This window comes from Stegostoma tigrinum, chromosome 26 (assembly GCF_030684315.1).
Source record: "Stegostoma tigrinum isolate sSteTig4 chromosome 26, sSteTig4.hap1, whole genome shotgun sequence".
NCBI lineage: Eukaryota > Metazoa > Chordata > Chondrichthyes > Orectolobiformes > Stegostomatidae > Stegostoma > Stegostoma tigrinum.
Window position 1 is genome coordinate 7,691,282 of NC_081379.1, and position 19,755 is coordinate 7,711,036.

General features: G+C 42.3%; 1 protein-coding gene across 3 annotated transcripts in view; it reads left to right on the forward strand.

Annotated features, from left to right (window-relative positions):
- pi4kab (phosphatidylinositol 4-kinase, catalytic, alpha b) overlaps window positions 1-19,755 on the forward strand; it is a 152,600-nt gene that overhangs the window by 104,738 nt on the left and 28,107 nt on the right. For all 3 annotated transcript variants that reach the window (XM_059654937.1, XM_059654935.1, XM_059654936.1), the window contains 3 exons: window positions 281-360; window positions 7,509-7,702; window positions 12,002-12,092. In XM_059654937.1, the coding sequence (XP_059510920.1) occupies window positions 281-360; window positions 7,509-7,702; window positions 12,002-12,092 (365 nt within the window). The remainder of the gene's footprint in view (window positions 1-280; window positions 361-7,508; window positions 7,703-12,001; window positions 12,093-19,755) is intronic.

Sequence of the window (19,755 nt, forward strand, 5' to 3'; positions counted from 1 at the left end):
TTTTTTGATTAGTAATTTGCTCCTCACCTTACCGAAGGTGACTCATTTATAAAAAGTTCATTCAAAATATTGGTTAAGTATCAACTGCAGCTCACACCATGGCATCCAGAAGTATCTTAAAAGAAGCGTTATGGCTTGCAGGTAATCTTGGAATGCATCAGATAGTCATTAATGTATTGTGGTGGCCTGAAATGGTATCCTGTTGATGTCCAAAATTGTCTGCAATATTATTGAGTTATTTTACGTGACCTAAATGAAATGATTTGTTATTTCCAATCAGGCATGTCAAAGAAGACTAATCGAGGTACTCAGTTGCACAAGTACTACATGAAACGGCGGACACTGCTGTTGTCTTTACTGGTGAGTTGTTTAGGACAGTAATTAAGACAAAGCTAAGCTTTATACATTATGAGAGATAATGGGAACTGCAGATGCTGAAGATTCCAAGATAATAAAATGTGAGGCTGGATGAACACAGCAGGCCAAGCAGCATCCCAGGAGCACAAAAGCTGACGTTTCGGGCCTAGACCCTTCATCAGAGAGGGGGATGGGGGGAGGGAACTGGAATAAATAGGGAGAGAGGGGGAGGCGGACCGAAGATGGAGAGTAAAGAAGATAGGTGGAGAAGGTGTAGGTGGGGAGGTAGGGAGGGGATAGGTCAGTCCAGGGAAGACGGACAGGTCAAGGAGGTGGGATGAGGTTAGTAGGTAGCTGGGGGTGCGGCTTGGGGTGGGAGGAAGGGATGGGTGAGAGGAAGAACCGGTTAGGGAGGCAGAGACAGGTTGGACTGGTTTTGGGATGCAGTGGGTGGGGGGGGAAGAGCTGGGCTGGTTGTGTGGTGCAGTGGGGGGAGGGGATGAACTGGGCTGGTTTAGGGATGCAGTGGGGGAAGGGGAGATTTTGAAACTGGTGAAGTCCACATTGATACCATATGGCTGCAGGGTTCCCAGGCGGAATATGAGTTGCTGTTCCTGCAACCTTCGGGTGGCATCATTGTGGCAGTGCAGGAGGCCCATGATGGACATGTCATCAAGAGAATGGGAGGGGGAGTGGAAATGGTTTGCGACTGGGAGGTGCAGTTGTTTGTTGCGAACTGAGCGGAGGTGTTCTGCAAAGCGGTCCCCAAGCCTCCGCTTGGTTTCCCCAATGTAGAGAAAGCCGCACCGGGTACAGTGGATGCAGTATACCACATTGGCAGATGTGCAGGTGAACCTCTGCTTAATGTGGAATGTCATCTTGGGGCCTGGGATGGGGGTGAGGGAGGAGGTGTGGGGACAAGTGTAGCATTTCCTGCGGTTGCAGGGGAAGGTGCCGGGTGTGGTGGGGTTGGAGGGCAGTGTGGAGCGAACAAGGGAGTCACGGAGAGAGTGGTCTCTCCGGAAAGCAGACGGGTGGGGATGGAAAAATGTCTTGGGTGGTGGGGTCGGATTGTAAATGGCGGAAGTGTCGGAGGATAATGCGTTGTATCCGGAGGTTGGTAGGGTGGTGTGTGAGAACGAGGGGGATCCTCTTGGGGCGGTTGTGGCGGGGGCGGGGTGTGAGGGATGTGTCGCGGGAAATGCGGGAGACGCGGTCAAGGGCGTTCTCAATCACCGTGGGGGGGAAGTTGCGGTCCTTAAAGAACTTGGACATCTGGGATGTGCGGGAGTGGAATGTCTTATCGTGGGAGCAGATGCGGCGGAGGCGGAGGAATTGGGAATAGGGGATGGAATTTTTGCAGGAGGGTGGGTGGGAGGAGGTGTATTCTAGGTAGCTGTGGGAGTCGGTGGGCTTGAAATGGACATCAGTTACAAGCTGGTTGCCTGAGATGGAGACTGAGAGGTCCAGGAAGGTGAGGGATGTGCTGGAGATGGCCCAGGTGAACTGAAGGTTGGGGTGGAAGGTGTTGGTGAAGTGGATGAACTGTTCGAGCTCCTCTGGGGAGCAAGAGGCGGCGCCGATACAGTCATCAATGTACCGGAGGAAGAGGTGGGGTTTGGGGCCTGTGTAGGTGCGGAAGATGGACTGTTCCACGTAACCTACAAAGAGGCAGGCATAGCTGGGGCCCATGCGGGTGCCCATGGCCACCCCCTTAGTCTGTAGGAAGTGGGAGGAGTCAAAAGAGAAGTTGTTGAGTGTGAGGACGAGTTCCGCTAGGCGGATGAGAGTGTCGGTGGAGGGGGCCTGGTCGGGCCTGCGGGACAGGAAGAAGCGGAGGGCCTTGAGGCCATCTCCATGCGGAATGCAGGTGTACAGGGACTGGACGTCCATGGTGAATATGAGGTGTTGGGGGCCAGGGAATTGGAAGTCCTGGAGGAGGTGGAGGGCGTGGGTGGTGTCACGGACATAGGTGGGGAGTTCCTGGACCAAAGGGGAGAAAATGGAGTCCAGATAGGTGGAGATGAGTTCGGTGGGGCAGGAGCAGGCTGAGACGATGGGTCGACCAGGGCAGGCAGGTTTGTGGATTTTGGGAAGGAGATAGAAACGGGCCGTGCGGGGTTGGGGAACAATGAGGTTGGAGGCTGTGGGTGGGAGGTCCCCTGAGGTGATGAGGTCATGAATGGTGTTGGAGATGATGGTTTGGTGCTCGGGTGTGGGGTCATGATCGAGGAGGCGGTAGGAGGTGGTGTCGGAGAGTTGGCGTCTGGCCTCGGTGATGTAGAGGTCAGTACGCCATACTACCACTGCGCCACCCTTGTCTGCGGGTTTGATGGTGAGGTTGGGGTTGGAGCGGAGGGAGCGGAGGGCTGCCCGTTCTGCGGGGGAGAGGTTGGAGTGGGTGAGAGGGGTGGAGAGGTTGAGGCGGTTAATGTCTCGACGGCAGTTGGAGATGAAGAGGTCGAGGGAGGGTAGGAGGCCTGGGGGTGGTGTCCAGGAGGAGGACTTGTGTTGGAAGCGGGTGAAGGGGTCAGTGGAAGGAGGGTTGGGTTCCCGGTTGAAGAAGTAGGCATGCAGGCGAAGACGGCGGAAAAACTGCTCTATGTCCGACCGTGACTGGTATTCGTTGATGTGTGGTTGTAGGGGGACAAAGGTGAGCCCCTTGCTCAGGACTGACCGTTCGTCCTCAGTCAGTGGGAGGTCTGGGGGGATGGTGAAGATTCGGCAGGGCTCAGGGTGGCTGTCTCCTCTGGGGTTGCAGGCTGTGGAGGTTGTGGGCGGAGCGATGATGTCGTCGGCCGTGGGCGGGGTTCCGTCGGCGTCGACCGTGGGCGGGGTTCCGGTTCTTCCTCTCCCCCATCCCTTCCTCCCACCCCAAGCCGCACCCCCAGCTACCTACTAACCTCATCCCACCTCCTTGACCTGTCCGTCTTCCCTGGACTGACCTATCCCCTCCCTACCTCCCCACCTACACCTTCTCCACCTATCTTCTTTACTCTCCATCTTCGGTCCGCCTCCCCCTCTCTCCCTATTTATTCCAGTTCCCTCCCCCCAACCCCCTCTCTGATGAAGGGTCTAGGCCCGAAACGTCAGCTTTTGTGCTCCTGGGATGCTGCTTGGCCTGCTGTGTTCATCCAGCCTCACACTTTATACATTATGCTTCATTAAGCTATTCATTTGGTCATAGTTTTCCAAATAATAATGATGCAGGTTAATTAAATTTCACTAGAGTAACACACAAGCATATTCTAAAGTCCCTGTTTGCACAACATAGATATGAATGAAAAAGACCCCGTATCCCATTTCTTAACCATGATTCCAGATATTGTTTCAATGCAATACTCGCCATTTTAAAACTAAATTCATTTGAAATGATTGCCTCCAGTACATTACTCAGGAATCATCTCATCTACTCTTCATTTTGATAACTCTTTGCTTCCCTTACAATGATCTTAAATGTATCTATTTTATTTTTAAACTAACTTCAACTTTTTTGGCCTTGTCTGATTCATGCAATTCAACTAGAAAGAATTTTCCAAATTTTAATTTTCTGTGTTTTTAACAATCGACTTAATGAACTTCAATAATATCACCTCTCTAAGCATACATTTTCCAGGTTTTATTTTGCCATTATCCCTTTACCATGAATTTAGTCAAGAACGGAACCGGGAAAGTGACGATCTTGGTCCTCATACTGATGGGCTTTGAAAACAACAGAAATTATGCTAAATATAAACCGGAAAAACCTCTGATGCTGTAAATCACAAACAAACACAGAAACTGCTGGAAAAGCTCAGCAGGCCTGGCAGCATCTGCAAAGAGAAATCAGTTCATGTTTCAGGCCTGGTGACTTTTACTCCGTGTTTATGAGCATTGCATAGTTAGTGCTGTGCTCCTCACTTTGGCCGTTTATTGGGAGAAGGGCATCAGCTAGACATGTGTCTAGCAACAGTAATATTTAATTTTCATTAAAACTTTCATTATTGTTTCTCATTACAAATTTCAAAGGTCAGTTAGGAGGTTTATAAGGGGAAAATAGAATGTGGTGAGAATGTGTCACAAAGCAGTTGATTATACACTGATATAAGTGCGATAACTTTGTATAAAGTGATAGAAACTGACTCTTTGGACTAACCAGTCCGGGCTGAACTTAATCCCAAATTAAACTGGTCCCATTTGCCTGCTCCTGGCCTGTATCCCCCTCAGCCTTTCCTATGCACGTGCTTATCCAAATGTCTTTTAAAAGTTGTATATTAGTGAAATATCATAACTGTTAAAACCATAATCGATCTTTAACTAAACCTGCACTCCCAGGACCCCCTGCAATATCTATGTCTATTGCCATTACTGTAGTAAATGACCATAAGACCATAAAACACAGGAGTGGAAGCAAGGCTATTCGGCCCATCGAGTCCACTCCGCCATTTAAATCATGGCTGATGGGCATTTCAACTCCACTTCCCTGCACTCTCCTCATAGCCCTTGATTCCTTTTGAGATCAAGAATTTATCAATCTCTGCCTTGAAGGCATCTAACGTCCCGGCCTCCACTGCACTCCGTGGCAATGAATTCCACACGCCCACCACACTCTGGCTGAAGAAATGCCGTCTCATTACAGTTTTAAATTTACCCCCTCTAATTTTAAGGCTGTGCCCACAGGTTCTAGTCTCCCCGCCTAATGGAAACAACTTCCCAGCATCCACCCTTTGTAAGCCATACATTATCTTGTAAGTTTCTATTAGATCTCCCCTCAACCTTCTAAACTGTAATGAGTACAATCCCAGGATCCTTAGCAGTTCATCGTATGTTAAACCAACCATTCCACGGATCATCCGTGTGAATCTCCGCTGGACACGCTCCAGTGCCAGTATGTCCTTCCTGGGGTGTGGGGCCCAAAATGACCTGAAGTACTTCGAAAGAGCATCAAATGAACTTGACGTATGAGACTGTCATCAAATAGAAAACATTTTAGAAGTTTTTAAGATTCATTCTTTCTTCTGTAGAAAAATGTTTGATGTTTGATGTTTCACTAAATCCTCAAAATTTGGTCTGCTTTGCTCTCATGCCATTATTCCAGCTACATGATTGCAATACCAGAGGACAGTTAGAGATGAGCAATAAATGCTGGCCTAGCCAGTGACTCCCAAAATCCTGTGAATGAAAAAGAAAAATGTTAGCTACCTTTGATTTGAAGAGGATCGTAATTATCCAATTAGTCTAATCTGTACATGTCATTGCCAAAGCACAGCTCTTTACAAACAAAAACAAAGTTGCTGGAAAAGCCAAGCAGGTCTGGCAGCATCTGTGAAGGAGAAAACAGAGTTAACGTTTTGTGTCCGGTAACCCTTCCTCAGAACTGACGGTGGCTGGGAAAATGTCAGTTTATATGCAGAAAATAGGGAGGATGGTGGGGTAGGGAGGAAACGATAGGATAGAGCCTTAAGAGAGAGGAGGACAGTTGGACAGTTAAAGGAGTTGATAACGATCAGGCTGGGAGGGTGAATAGTTGTTAATGGGCACTCTTGGTGACTAATAACAGGCAGTGTGTATGGCAGGCTATGTGATCACAAGTAAAAACTGAAAGAACTACGGATGCTGTAAATCAGGAACAAAAACAAAGTTGCTGGAAAAGCTCAGGAGATCTGGCAGCATCTGTGAAGGGAAAAATGTGGTAAATGAGGAAGGGTCACTGGTCCCGAAACGTTAACTCTGTTTTTTCCATCACAGATGCAGCCAGACCTGCTGAGCTTTTCCAGCAGCTTTGTATGTGATAACAAGGCCTGCAATGTAGGGTAGGGGGCTGGGACATGGGAGAGTTTAGGTTCTAAAATTCTTGAACTCTATTGAGTCCGGAGGGCTTCAGGGTCCCCAAGCGGAAAATGAGGTGCTGTTCTTCCAGCCTGCATTGAGCTTTGCTGGAACACTGCAGCAAGCCAGAGACAGACGTTGGCCAGCTCTTTACAAACTTGGATCACTTTGGGGAAGCAGAACATCATGAGCAATTCATTAAATGTTTTGGGCATTGTATTTCACCAGTTAGTTGAGTTACATAGTGCACCATCAATGTGATTTAAATGGCAGTATGATATCAAGACTATGTGACTTTTAACTCATAATTATGAAGGATGGTAATTGTCTAATTCATCAAAATAATATATAATTTCATGTTACTCATTCACATTCATGATTGCATGTCTGCTTGATGAGTTACACTGTTGTCTCAATTCAAAGCTTCCTAATTTCAGTCGTTCATTTGATCATTTAATTATCAAGAAAAGACTATTTTTATGTAAGCTAAGCTCATTAAATAACTGATAGTAAAGCAGGAAGAAAACTAATTCTATATTAGGAAGGGCCAACAATTAGAGGATCCAAACTTAAGATAATTGACTGAAGAGCAAAAGTAACATGGGGAAGTATTTTTCTAAATGGTGAGTTAACGTAACCTGGAATGCCCTGTCAGAAAGGGTGGTGGAAGCAGATTTAATAATCATATTCTAAAGAGGATTAGATAAACGCTTGAAAGGAAAACAGAATCCCGGATCACGGGCAAAGAACCGAGGACTGATATTACTTGAACAAAGAACTGACACTGGCACAATTGGCCAAACCACTTCCTGTGCTAGTTACATTCGATGAATCAATGGTTACATCAGATTCATGGGTAAACAATTTAAAAAAGTGTGTAACCATAATGTACTGAAATAGAGGGAAAGACAGTCTTTATACGTCACCTTTCACTGCCTCGGGACATCCCGATCACTGGCAGGCAATGAAGTTCCTTAGAAGTGTACTCACCTCATAGTGCAGAAAACACAGAAGCTGTGTTACACATGACAATCTGTCACAAACCTGCCCTAAAATAGTCTTGTTTTACTGATCTTGATCAAGGAATAAATATTGGAGACTACTCTGCTGCTCTTCTTTGAGAGAGTGGTGTGTGATTTTGCATGCTCAGTTGAGTCAGCAAACAGGGCTTTGGTTTAACAACTTGTTTGGCAGTGCTGGACTGTCTTGGCACTGGATTTCTTTGTAAGTTTGGGATCCACAGTGAGACTTGAACCCGTGGTCTTCTGACTCAGGCGAGCCTTCTACCCGCAAGCCGTAGCTAATGTACCAACAAATGTTTACATTTTGTTTTTAATGTTTAGGCAAGTGAAATCGAACGACTCACCACATGGTATAACCCCCTGTCGTCCCCCGAGTTGGCATTGGACCAGGCTGGAGAACTCAGCGTAGCAAACTGGCGGTCGAAGTACATCAGTCTGAATGAAAAGCAGTGGAAAGATAATGTAAATCTGGCCTGGAATATCTCACCTTACTTGGCAATAGAGCTGCCTTCCAGGTAACAAGCTAGAAGATTAAAGCTTCATTTCATCTCAGGATAACTGGAAGCAGTAATACAGCTGGATCCAAAACTGTTGCTTAATATTTTAAACCAGTAGTCAGCTGGCTAATACGTAAATTAAAATTGCCACATCAGTTGTAGCATTTTCAGTCGCTGTGTTCCATGTTTCGTTCTTCACCCTCTGGGTATTGATTGAATACTAGTGGAATCCAAGCATTTTCCATTTGGGATTGACTAATGCCACGGAGGGCCGGATGGTGGCTCATGATTAGCACTGCTGCCTCACAGATCCAGGGACCCGGGTTTGATTCCAGCCTCGGGTGACTGTCTATGTGGAGTTTGCACGTTCTCCCTGACTCTGCGTGGGTTTCCTCTGGCTTCTACAGGTATGTAGATTAGGTGGATTGGCCCCAGTGTGGCCAGTGATGTGTGGGCGAAGTGGATTTGCCATGGTGAATGCAGGGTTACAGAGAAAGGGCAACATTGTTAGTGTATACTTGATTGTCAGAATAGCCTGCGTCTATACTGTAGGGATTCTGTGATTCCATGCACATTTATATACCCCATTGTGTTTTATTTGTGTGTGTCCAAACCTGTGTGGTGCAGTTAACCGGAAAAATTGAATTAAATGACATCCCTCAATGGATGGACAATTTGATCCACTGGGTAGCAGAGCCGTGCTGGACATAAAGTTCTGTTCACTGTTGATGCAACATTGACTGATCTGTCTTCAGTTGGAATGTTACAATTGTCCTTAGGGCCACGTGGTTAACATATGAACCTGCAATTCAGAGTGGGAGGAGGCTATCTTGAGCCTGCTCCTCCACACTGCCAGGTCGTGATTAATTTGATTACTTCACATTCCTGCCTATTCCTGATAACGTTTCACCCCCCACTCACTTATCTATCAATCTCAGCTTCAAAAATATTAGAGAACTCTAGGAGTTCCCAAGTCTGTTAGGGAAAGTTTCTTCTTATAACTGCCTCCAGTAAGCAGCCCCTTATATTTTAAACCGTGACCCTGCTCTAGACTCCTCCATGAGAGAAAACATTCTTTCCACATCCAACCTAAAACCCCTCAGGATCTTTAATGTTTCAATCAAGTTATCTCTCATTCTTCTAAACTCCAGATGTAAGTCCAGTATTTTGTCGAGATGTGGTCTTATTAATGCCCCGTATTACTGAAGTATGACCTCCTAACTTTTGTATTTGAATTCCCTTGCAATGAAACATACTATTCTAATAGTGTTCCTAATCATTTGTTATACCTACGTACTAACATTTTGTGATTTATGCACCATGACATCTGGATCCTTTTGTGTCTCAGAACTCTGTGTTCTCTCACCATGTAGATAATATATTTTTCAATTCTTCCTGTTAAAATGGAAAATGTGTAACTTGTTTTGCATTGTACTTCCTCAGGCAAGAGAAGAATTTGACTAATGCTATTGAATAACATCTGGCTAGAAAAGTATAGGATGAGGCCAGGATTGGGTTTAGTTATAATGTTCCCATCCCAATTCCTGTTAACCAAATGGTTGCTGATGTTTACTTTCAAAGCTACTGCATGAGACATGACAGCTTGAGATCATAGAATCCCTACAGTGTGGAAACAGGCCCTTTAGCCCAATAAACCTATACCAACCCTGAACGCATCCCACCCAGATGCATCCCCTATAAACGCCCTAATCTACACATCTCTGAACACATGGGCAATTTAGCATGGTCTATCCACCTAGCCTGCACATCTTTGGATTGTGGGAGGAAACGGGAACACCCGGAGGGAATCCACGCCAACATGGGGAGAATGTGCAAACTCCACACAGTTACCCGAGGGTGGAATTGAACTTGGCTTCCTGGTGTTGTGAGGCAGCAGCGCTAACCATTCTGGTGAGAAATTAATACGTACAGAATTATACCTCCGCACAGAGCTGGTGCCTTTCACAAGAGCAGACTGAAGGGAAATATATGTTATTCCATGACTGGTTTTAGACTCGTGCCAATGTGTTGAATTTATTAGGTTTTGCTCACCACTTCTAAAAATAATCTTTCCTATTTTGTAGTTCCTTGTTCTTCTTTTCAACCTTGACTGAATACAAATTCATTATAGATTATGTAAGGAATAACAAATGTAGAACCATTCGGGGCAGGACAGAAATCTCTTTAAGAGAAATTTATTTGTCCTCGTAATGTGAAATGTATAGTCAAGGCATTTAGTGATAAATAAAAACTGAAAGATAAATAAAAATTGTTCTGAGGAAGTGTCAACTTGACCTGAAATGTTAACTTTGATTTCTCGCCACAGATGCTGCCAGACCTGCTAAGCTTTTCCAGCAATTTCAATTTTTCTGTCTGTCATTTTAATGCTAAAGTTGGCTATAGATATTGCTTGTGCAAGTGCTTGTAAGATGTATAGGAAAGCATGGAAAATAGGAGCAGAAGTAATCTATTCAGTGCATCGAGCCCATTCCACTATTCAATATCAGCACAGCAAATCCTTTCGTTCAATGCCGTACATCTGTTCTATACTCCTTGGCACCTTTTAGCTTCTAGAAATCTACTTCTTTCTTCAATCTTTTCAGTAACTTGGCCTCCAGAGCATTCTGTGGTTGAAAATTCTACAGGTTCACTGCCCTCTGAGTGAAGAAGTTTCACCTCACCTCAGTTCAAATTGGCCTACTACATACCTGTGGTCCTGACGTCTAATTCTGTCCCCTACCTCTGGGCAGCAGAAACCTCATTCCTACATCAAATCTGCCCATTCTTCTAAATCCAATGAATGCAGGCCCGATCAAACCAATCTCTCTTCATATGATAAGCCTGCCATACCAGGAATCAATCTGATGAACTTTTGCTGCATTCCCTCTATATAGCATGTGTATTTTTAATTAAGTAAGGTAGCCAGAATTACACACACTACTGCAGGCATGGTCTCACCAAGGGCTGGTACATACTGAAGGCTTCCTTCGTACTGAACTCAAACGCTTTTGCAATGAAAGCCACATACCTTTTCCATTCCTAATTGCTTGCTGTATCTGCATGTTGCTTGCAGTGACTTGAGCACAAGTACCCCTAAATCTGTTTGTATGTCAACATTTCTCAATCAGTCACCATTTAAATAATATTCTGCCGTCGGATTTTCCTCACAAAGGTGGATGGTTCTGTACTTATCCCTGTTAAACTTCATCTGCCGTAAATGTGCCCACTCACTCAACTTGCCAAAACCACTCTGAAGCCTCTTCACTTCCTACTTACCACTTTCAACCCCACCTAATTTTGTCGTCAGCAAACATGAAATGTTCATTGGACTACCTCAACTACATCATTGATATGCATTGTGAATAGTTGAGGCCCAAGCATTGATTCATGCTCTGCTCCATTTGCACATTCCACTCCAAAAATAACCCAATTATTCTTACGCTGTTTCCTAAATGCTAACCAATTCTCATTGCACTCTGGTACGTTGTCACCAATCCCTTGGTGATACTGCACCTTAATCTATCAAAAGCTTTTTCTCCAAATACCACATTCACCGGTTCTCCCCCATCTGTACTAGTTTCGTCCTCAAAAAAAAAATTTGAGTAGGTTTGTCAAATGCAACTTTCCTTCGGTAAATCTGTATTGACTTGGTACAATCCATTGTTGGTATTTCCAAGTGTCCTGTTATAAATCATTTGCTATGGATTCTAGCACTTTCCCTACTGATGCTAACCTGGTTGTATATTCCAATCTCCTCCTCTAAGTGGAGTTATATTTGCCACCTATGAATCTGCCAGGATTGTTACAAAACACAGAATTTTGGAAGATGACAGCCAACATTTTAGTATTTCTATGACCACCTCTTGGAATGTAGCTGATCAGGCTCTGGGGATTTAACAGCCTTCCATCCCATTAATTTTTCCAGCACTCCTTTTGTTTTATGTAATTAATACTAATCACCTTCACCTCCTTCTTCCAAGTAAACTCTTGCTTCTCCAACATGCTTTGCCAAGCGACAAGTAAATAGCATTGCAAATACTACACCTATGAGACCCACGTCACCAAATGCATGTAATATTGTCAGGCTGAGACATTTATCTATTCTTCTGCTTCACTAATGTTGGTACATACCACAATCGGAAATTACTTCAGAGTTAATGTACAGATGGATCACAAATCATCAATGTGACCGTACTCCGATTACCCCATATTATCTATCGGTGCCTTCAATAATGTTTCAAAAGATGGGGAATTCTATGCAATAACTGAATTGATTTGTACATTAGTTTTATCAGTTCACTATTCTGCACCTGCCAGATTTAAAAACACTGAAGCCATTGGAGCGGAAGTAACTCGTTTAGTGAGGCTGGATCCTGGAGCTGTTAGCGATATCCCAGAAGCCATACGGGTAAGACAGTGAAATGAAAAAGAAATGAAGTCCCCTGAAATAACCATCTTTGCATATAACTTTTAAATGTATGAGTTACAGAAAATAGGAAAACTTTAATTTGAAACTAAGATAAATTTCTAATGATTTTGCAACAAAATGTGCTTATGGTTATTGCCAGGGGTCAGATGTGGTGTCATTTTAGTTGCTTTTCAACATATTTGTGCAAAGTTTAAATTTTTTGTTCTGTGTTAGTGACCTTCTAATCATGACTCATGATGAGATACAAGTGACAAGACAACAGGCTACTTTGTAAGTTAGAATTGCTTTTTATGTATCTTTGACAGCTCTTGTAGATAACTCTCATGAGTCTTTTCATCGAACCTTGTGAGAATGCTCAGAAGTATTTAACAACTGGCTGAAAATGCTTATGCAGTTCTGATTTGTCTGAGAAGCTAACGCATTATACAACTTGGATTTCAGTGACTGAGATGGTGTACCACATAATCTTCAGGCACTGTCCATTGAGAGTGCACGTCATTTTTGATGTTGGGGGGTGTGGCAAGGAGATATTTTTGTCTTTGTGGACTATTCTTGGGGATCATTCCTTTCAGAGGATGGCTGAGAAGTTTTTTGTATTTGGCAATGCTCATTAAACTCATCTATAAGGATTCAGGTTCAGTCTTGACATGGGTAAGAGCAGGTCACTGCTAGGTCCATTGAAATAGTAATGGAAGTTTGTTTATATTGTGGGTGTTTACCACGAGAGGGAAAACATTAAACCATTGGCAGTAACAGAATCAAAGATGTGTGAGATTTTTCAAATTTATTTCAAAAGCTTTTGGGTTAAAAGAGACCTGACTGGAGTTAAACACAAGTATCGTTTGTTAGGAAATAAAATTAAATGCAGGTACGATGGGCTTCCGTCTGTACCATTTCTATTCTTTGACGCTTTCTAAAAGTTTCCCTAACACTGAAAACAAACTGACTGTTCTGTAATTGCTGTCTAATCTTTAAACACTGTTGTGAACAAAAGTGTAACATTTGTGGTTTTTCCAGTCTGTTGACAACATACCTGAGTGTAAGTAGGACTGAAAAATTACAGCCAGTGCCTCTGCAATTTCAAGTCTCTTTCGTTGTACTTCATGTCGCTTCGTCAGCCACAGGCTGAAAGAAACTAGCCAGCTTGAAGTACAGATTGTATATCCAATATCACCACCTTGTCAGTTTTAGACCTTTCAAGTGATTCATTGTCCTCTCTCTCTCTCTCTCACCATAGCTAGGGTAGCATCCATTTCTTTAGTAAAGACAGATGCAAAATGTTCCACCAGTACTTCAGCCATATCCTTTGCTTCCATGTGTTAATTCCAATTATGGTCTCTAATACAAAAAGCCCTTTGCCTATTTAAATTGCCTTTTGTGGAAGACTTTTTGGGATTACCTTTTTTTTTTAGTTATCTGATAGGTTTATGAAAAGAAACTTCCTTGCTTCTCTTATTTTTTTCCACCTATCTTCTGTATTCAGCCTGGTTCTCAAATTGTTTTTGAGTGTTTGTAAAGGACTTTTAAGAGTTCGTATCAATTGTAAAGGGATCACTTGTCAGTTCCTTGGTTAATAATAATCCTGGCCCAAGTGGCATGGCAATCCTTGACCTGGAAGCTGTACCAACAAGAAGGAAGTTGATTCAGAAGCCATGTGGCCAGATACACATGCAGGAAAGCCACATGCGAAAAACTGAGAGAAAGCCATCAACCTTCAGTTTCAGGTTCAGAGAAAAGGGAACAGAGAGTTTGCATGAGGAGAAGCCAGCAAATAGAGCTCAGTTTTCTTTATGACAGGATGAATAAAAATACAATTCTGGAAGTGACAATGCAAGAGTGACCTGAAAAAAAACTAAATCTAAAAGGTGATGTGAATAACACTGGCATGTGAAAGAGCTCAGTTTGTAGCAGAAGACCAGATTGTGAAGTGCATATCATTTGGCCGGATGGTTGAAAATATATTATTTAAAACTACAAAATGAAGTGTTGATGCAAACGATATCCAAGGCCTCAGATGGAATATGCCTGTCAATCAATGCTACTTGAGGCTGAATTGATACAATTGGAAAGATTTAAGAGATTTTGTTTTTGGCTGCATTTATGCAGGGAGTGATGGGGATTGTAATGTGAGATGTATCTTTGTTGTATCAACTACTTAAAGCGTAATCTATCTTTTTATTTGAGGTAACATTTACCTGTTTATTCATCTTTTGATTTGCATTGGTTATGATTTGCTTTAAAGTAGATGTTGTAAGAACAGTAACGTCTTCATTTGGTTGCCATTTGATATTTTGGTTTGCATTTTTCCCCAAGGGGTTTGTATTTCAATGGAATGCAAAATGATATGAGTCAATATTGGATACAAGTCAACAGAGGTATGGCTTTCAACTGCTTTGAACGTTTCCATGTACTTCACAGCCAGTGAAGTTCTTTTGAAATGCACTTATTGTATACTGAGGAAAATATCCAGAGATCCTCTTTTCTTTAATAACATTGATCAGTTGTTAGATCAGCGTTAACCAGGACATCATGTACACGTGCTAGCCCTTCAGTAGGGCCAGAAGATATTCATGGTCATTTCTAGAGACACACTTCAAGCTGTGAGGTCACCATCGCATCTAAAAGATGGCATATCTAATAGTGCTGTGCCACTTCATTATTGCACTGAAATGGATTTTGAACCCAACAAGTTGGATAGTGCTGCAGCACACCCGTGTGCTCTGTACAGCTGGATGGGACATGAATGTGGTGAAGGCAATTAAATGTAGAGAAAAGTTGGACAATAGAGTGAAAAGTCAAAACTGGAGGTGTTTGATAGGTAATTTTGTTGAGATACCTGAGCTAGCCAAGGGGATAGGAAAGGTAAGTATGGGCTGTTATTTTCAATTGAACAATGGAAACAGAGGTGCAAATTAATAAAATGTTCACAAATGCTACTTTGCTGTATGAGTGATGAATGCTTGGAACGAGCCCCAGTCAGAATAATGGAAGCTCAATGTTATAAATCTGCTTTAAGTAATTGGATGCGAAATAGTTGAATGTATAGACTTTCTGGCTGGGTAAAATAAGATGGGCAGAAAGGCCATTGTTCACCATTGTGTTCTTATTACAAAAGTTAAAATGAAAAGCAATTTTCTGGAAATGGAAACTTAGGGTTGCCGCTCAGTACCTCATGGAAAAGAACAATGAATCCATTTACAAGCTTTCACTTCCTGAATACTTGAGGGTAAGGTAATTAACGTGATCTGGAATTCTTGTTAGCATAATCTTCATTTTCTAATCCTGGCATTTTCTGCTGACTGGCTTGGAATACAATCCACCTAACATTCTGGGAGTTTTTTTTTAATTGCTTTTTTTCTATAATGGGGAAAATGCTGCTTTTACTACATACTGAAAGCAAACAGTGAATTAGAGAGAGTGTTTCTGGAAAATACAGGTGATTGAGAAGTGCATGAGGCTGATTGACTGTTTGCTAAGTTAACCCCTTTTTCCTTAAGCATATTTTAGTTTGCAGTGTAGTCACAATTTTTGAACAGTTATAAAATGTTCTCAAAAGTAAACATGAAACATTATTCATCTGTCACCACTTGAATGCAATTTACTTCAACATCTGCTTGATTCTGGGACCCTTTTCAAGATGTTGGTGACTTCTGGTTGATCCCTCATTTCATGACTGTTGCTGGTCATTATTCACATATGAGTCTGTTAGTAAGTCTAAGGCTATTTTTTGATTCTCTCCTTCCCAATGTGCTTTTCTGAAAGAAGTCATTTGCTAGCCTGGCTGATGACCTTTCCTAAGGAGCAGTGATTTGAGCCTCAGCATTTAATTTCAAGTTAATTTAGTGGCAGTGATCATGTAGCCATGGATTCCAGTCCTACATAGCAGTGGTGGAATTTAAATTCGATTAATAAAGTCTGGACTTTAATAAAGATGGACTAAGTAATGGTGACCGTGACCCGATTAACAAATATCGTAAAAACGTATTTTGTCGGCTAATATCCTTTTAACGAAGGAAATCTGTCCTTTCTGAATTGGCCTACATGTGACACCGGACCTACAGCCATGCAGTTGATTCTTGGTTGCCTTCTGAAATGATCTATCAAATGACTCCGTTCAAGGCAGCTTGGGATGGGCAAAAAAAAACTGCCATTACCAGTGCTGCCCACGTCCTATAAAAAAGAAATAATTAAATTTATGCATCATTGCAATATATTTTCTCGCTTATCTAACGTGTTGAAGGATTCAGAGACTAGTTCCAGATGTAGGGGTATAAACAATAATTTGACCAACATACCTCTTATGCTAACTGGACTAGTAACTCGGCTGATATGCTAAATTTTTCAAAATTGATTCATGAGATGTGGGCATTGCTGATTAAGCCAGTGTTTATTGTATGTCCCAAGTTGCTCTTGACAATGTGTCATTGTGACTACTGCCTTGTGGTATAGTTACACCACCAGTGATAGGGAAACAATTCCAGCACTGTGAAGAAATGGCAAGTAACTTGCAGTTGGAAATCTACATGCGTACGTGCTGCCCTTGTCCTTCTAGATAGTCGAGGTCACAGCTTTGGAATACGCCACTGGAGGAGCCTTGAAGAGCTACTGCAGCGCATTTTGTACATGGTATGCGCACTGTGGTCATTTTGGTGCTGGTGCAGAGTGAATAGGCTAGTTGTAGGATGAGGTGCCAGTCAGGAGGGCTGCTTTGCTCTGATTGGAGTCCAGCTTCTTGAGGGATGTTCATCCAGGCAAATGGAGAGAATTTGGTCACATTCCTGATTTGTGCCTTAAAGACAGTCACTGCAGAATTCCCAGCTTCTGACCTGCTTTTTGTAGCCGCGATATTTACATGGCATGGTCCAGTTCATTTTCTGGTCAGTGGTAACCCCCAAGGTATTATTAGTGGGTGATTCAATGATGAAGCAGTGTCCACCTATAAGCCACGGCAACAGCTTTTTCGGTAATTTTCTGTACTAATTTACAGCCTGTCAATCAATCTAACTTGTTTGATGCCATCATTTTGTCTCACTGATATTGTCGTTTGCTGTTTCCCAGCTGCTGGTCTTATGTTACTGATCCCCAACTACCATTTCAGACTTAATATGATTTCTTTTGCGTTTAAGAGTTTCGAGATGAAATTAATTGTGCAGTTCCTTATTTTCTAAGGATTTCAGAATGTTGTAGTTTCAAACCATCCTACATTCTTTCATGCTCTCTTCCTTCCTACAGTCTTCAAAACTTTGTGTTGTCTCAATTTTGCTTTCCAATTTATCTTTCAGCTTCTTTCTGCTTCTTGTTGTTAAGTCTCATGCAAATGGCCTCATTGCATCTCAAGCTATTGGCTGTATTAGGCTAATCAAGGGAAAGTTTTTAAGCTTTTCTGTAATAGTGTGTGTGCTTCAGCTCAGGCCGGGGTGTATGTAGGTGAATCGGTTAATGTGGCGGGGTGAGTTGAGAGGCTGTTTGAAAATGCAAATGGAACCCAGGGTTTGAGCAATCGAGGAATTGAGTACAAAAGCAAGGAAATTAACCTAAATGTTACTTTAAAAGAAATGGTTCAGCCTCAGCTAGCGCATTGTGGTCTCTTTTGGGCATCCTAATTCATGAAAGGTACCAAGAGCTTGAAGAAGGTACAGAAGAGATCTACAAGAATGGGACCATGGCTGAGGAATTTCAGTCACATAGAAATAATGCAGAAGCCAGTTTTGTTGTCATAAAAGCACGGTAGGTGAAGAGTACGCTTGATTGAGGTGATCAAAGAATAGTTTTAATAGTTATTAAGGAAAAATTGTTTTCAGTGACAAAGGGCAGGTACGAAGAGGAAAATGCTTTATAGTAGTTGATAAAAACAAAACACGTGGCTGGCACAAGAAGATTGTGTGTTTTATTTGCAACACTGCAAGCTTCTGTGCTCTGGAATACTCTGCCAGAAAGAGTGATTTTAAAAAGAGAATTGGCTGAATAAAGAAAACAAATTGCAGGCTATAGAGAAAAGAACAGGAGAGTGGGACTCATTTTATAGTTCCAGCAAAGAGCTGGCAAAGGCATGATGAGTCAAATGGCCTCCTTTTGTGCTCTCATCATTCAATAATGCAATAAGCTATGGAAAATATTTCATGTCTTTTTCACAGCTTGTTCATTAGTGCTGTCCTGTCATTCACAATAATGGCAGGTCATGAGCACCATCATTAGACTTTCCCAAGCCATTTACGACTGTTTTGGTTGCTAATAAAGGAGTTTGTTTGCACAGACTCCTACAGATCTATTTAGCCCTGAGATGTAATGTTCTCTGTGGTGCAATTGCAGAATTTCCTCTCATTAAGACTAAATTAAACTGATTTGTACATTTAGGAATTTGTCATGAATGAAGTAAATAAGAACTTAACCACCTTGTCCATTATTTAACCTTCTGTAATTGCTTAAAAGTCAAAATTGACCTTCATGCCCTGTCCAGTATTTATTCCTCAGCAACATCACTAAAACAGATTATCAGATCATAATTATATTATTAATTGTGAAAATTGAGTGCTGATTGACTGCTGCATTTTTCAAACACAAATGTGACTCTTTCCCCCTCCCCCCCAAAAAAAACAGTACTTCATTAACTGTGAAACACTTCAGGGTATCCTGAGATTCTGAAAAACTCGGTAAAAATCAAATCAAAGCACTAACATCTGCTGTAATTTTCAGTTTGAAATGCATACAAATTAATGAGACTGTAGATTTAAACTTCATAAGCAATTGCCCTAAAGCTCTGGGATGAGAAAACTAAATAAATGGACAGGGTAATATAACAGGTAACAATAGAGAGATGATAATTTCATTTCACTATTTACCATGCAAATAGGACAGGTGGCTATGATACTGGATAATCAGATAAGTAATGAGACAAATGCACTAAAATGAGAAAGGGATGTATTAAATAAACTAAATAAACTCGAGGTAAAAACCCCTGGGCTTGACGGATTGCATTCATACATTTGAAAAGAAACCGGAGCAGAAAAAGCAAAGGCATTGCTGCATTATCAAAGATGTGGAGGTGCTAGTGTTGGATTGGGGTGCACAAGGTAAGAAATCACACAGCACCAGGTTATAGTCCAACGGGTTTATTTGAAAACACAAGCTTTCAGAGTTTGTGCTGAAAAAGGAAAACATTATCAAAAAAGGATGAACAAGCTTCACTGTTTTTAAAGAGAAAAAGAACGCTGCAGTCTGATATCATAGTGTTCTTTAAAATTACGGAAGGTGTTGATAGAGTGGATATAGAGGAAATGTTTCCACTTGTATGGAGGAACATACCAGAGACATTGTGTAAGAGAGTCACCAATAAATCAAGTAGGAGAATCAGAAAATTATTATTTCTCAAAGGGCGATGAGATTGTGGTACTCACTACCATAGGAAGTTCTTCAGGTGATTGACCTTGCACTTAAGGAGCAACTAGCCAAATGTGTGCACTAGAAATGAATTGAGAGTTGCGCTGATAAATGTAAGCAAGGGAAGACTGCAGCAGACAAATGGAACATAAATTCCAGCATGGGCTGGTTAGGCCAAATGGCCTGTTTCCGTGCTTGAAGTTCTGTGTAATTTTAGATAAGCCTCCATGCATCACATCATGCAAAAAAACATGAACAAAGCTAT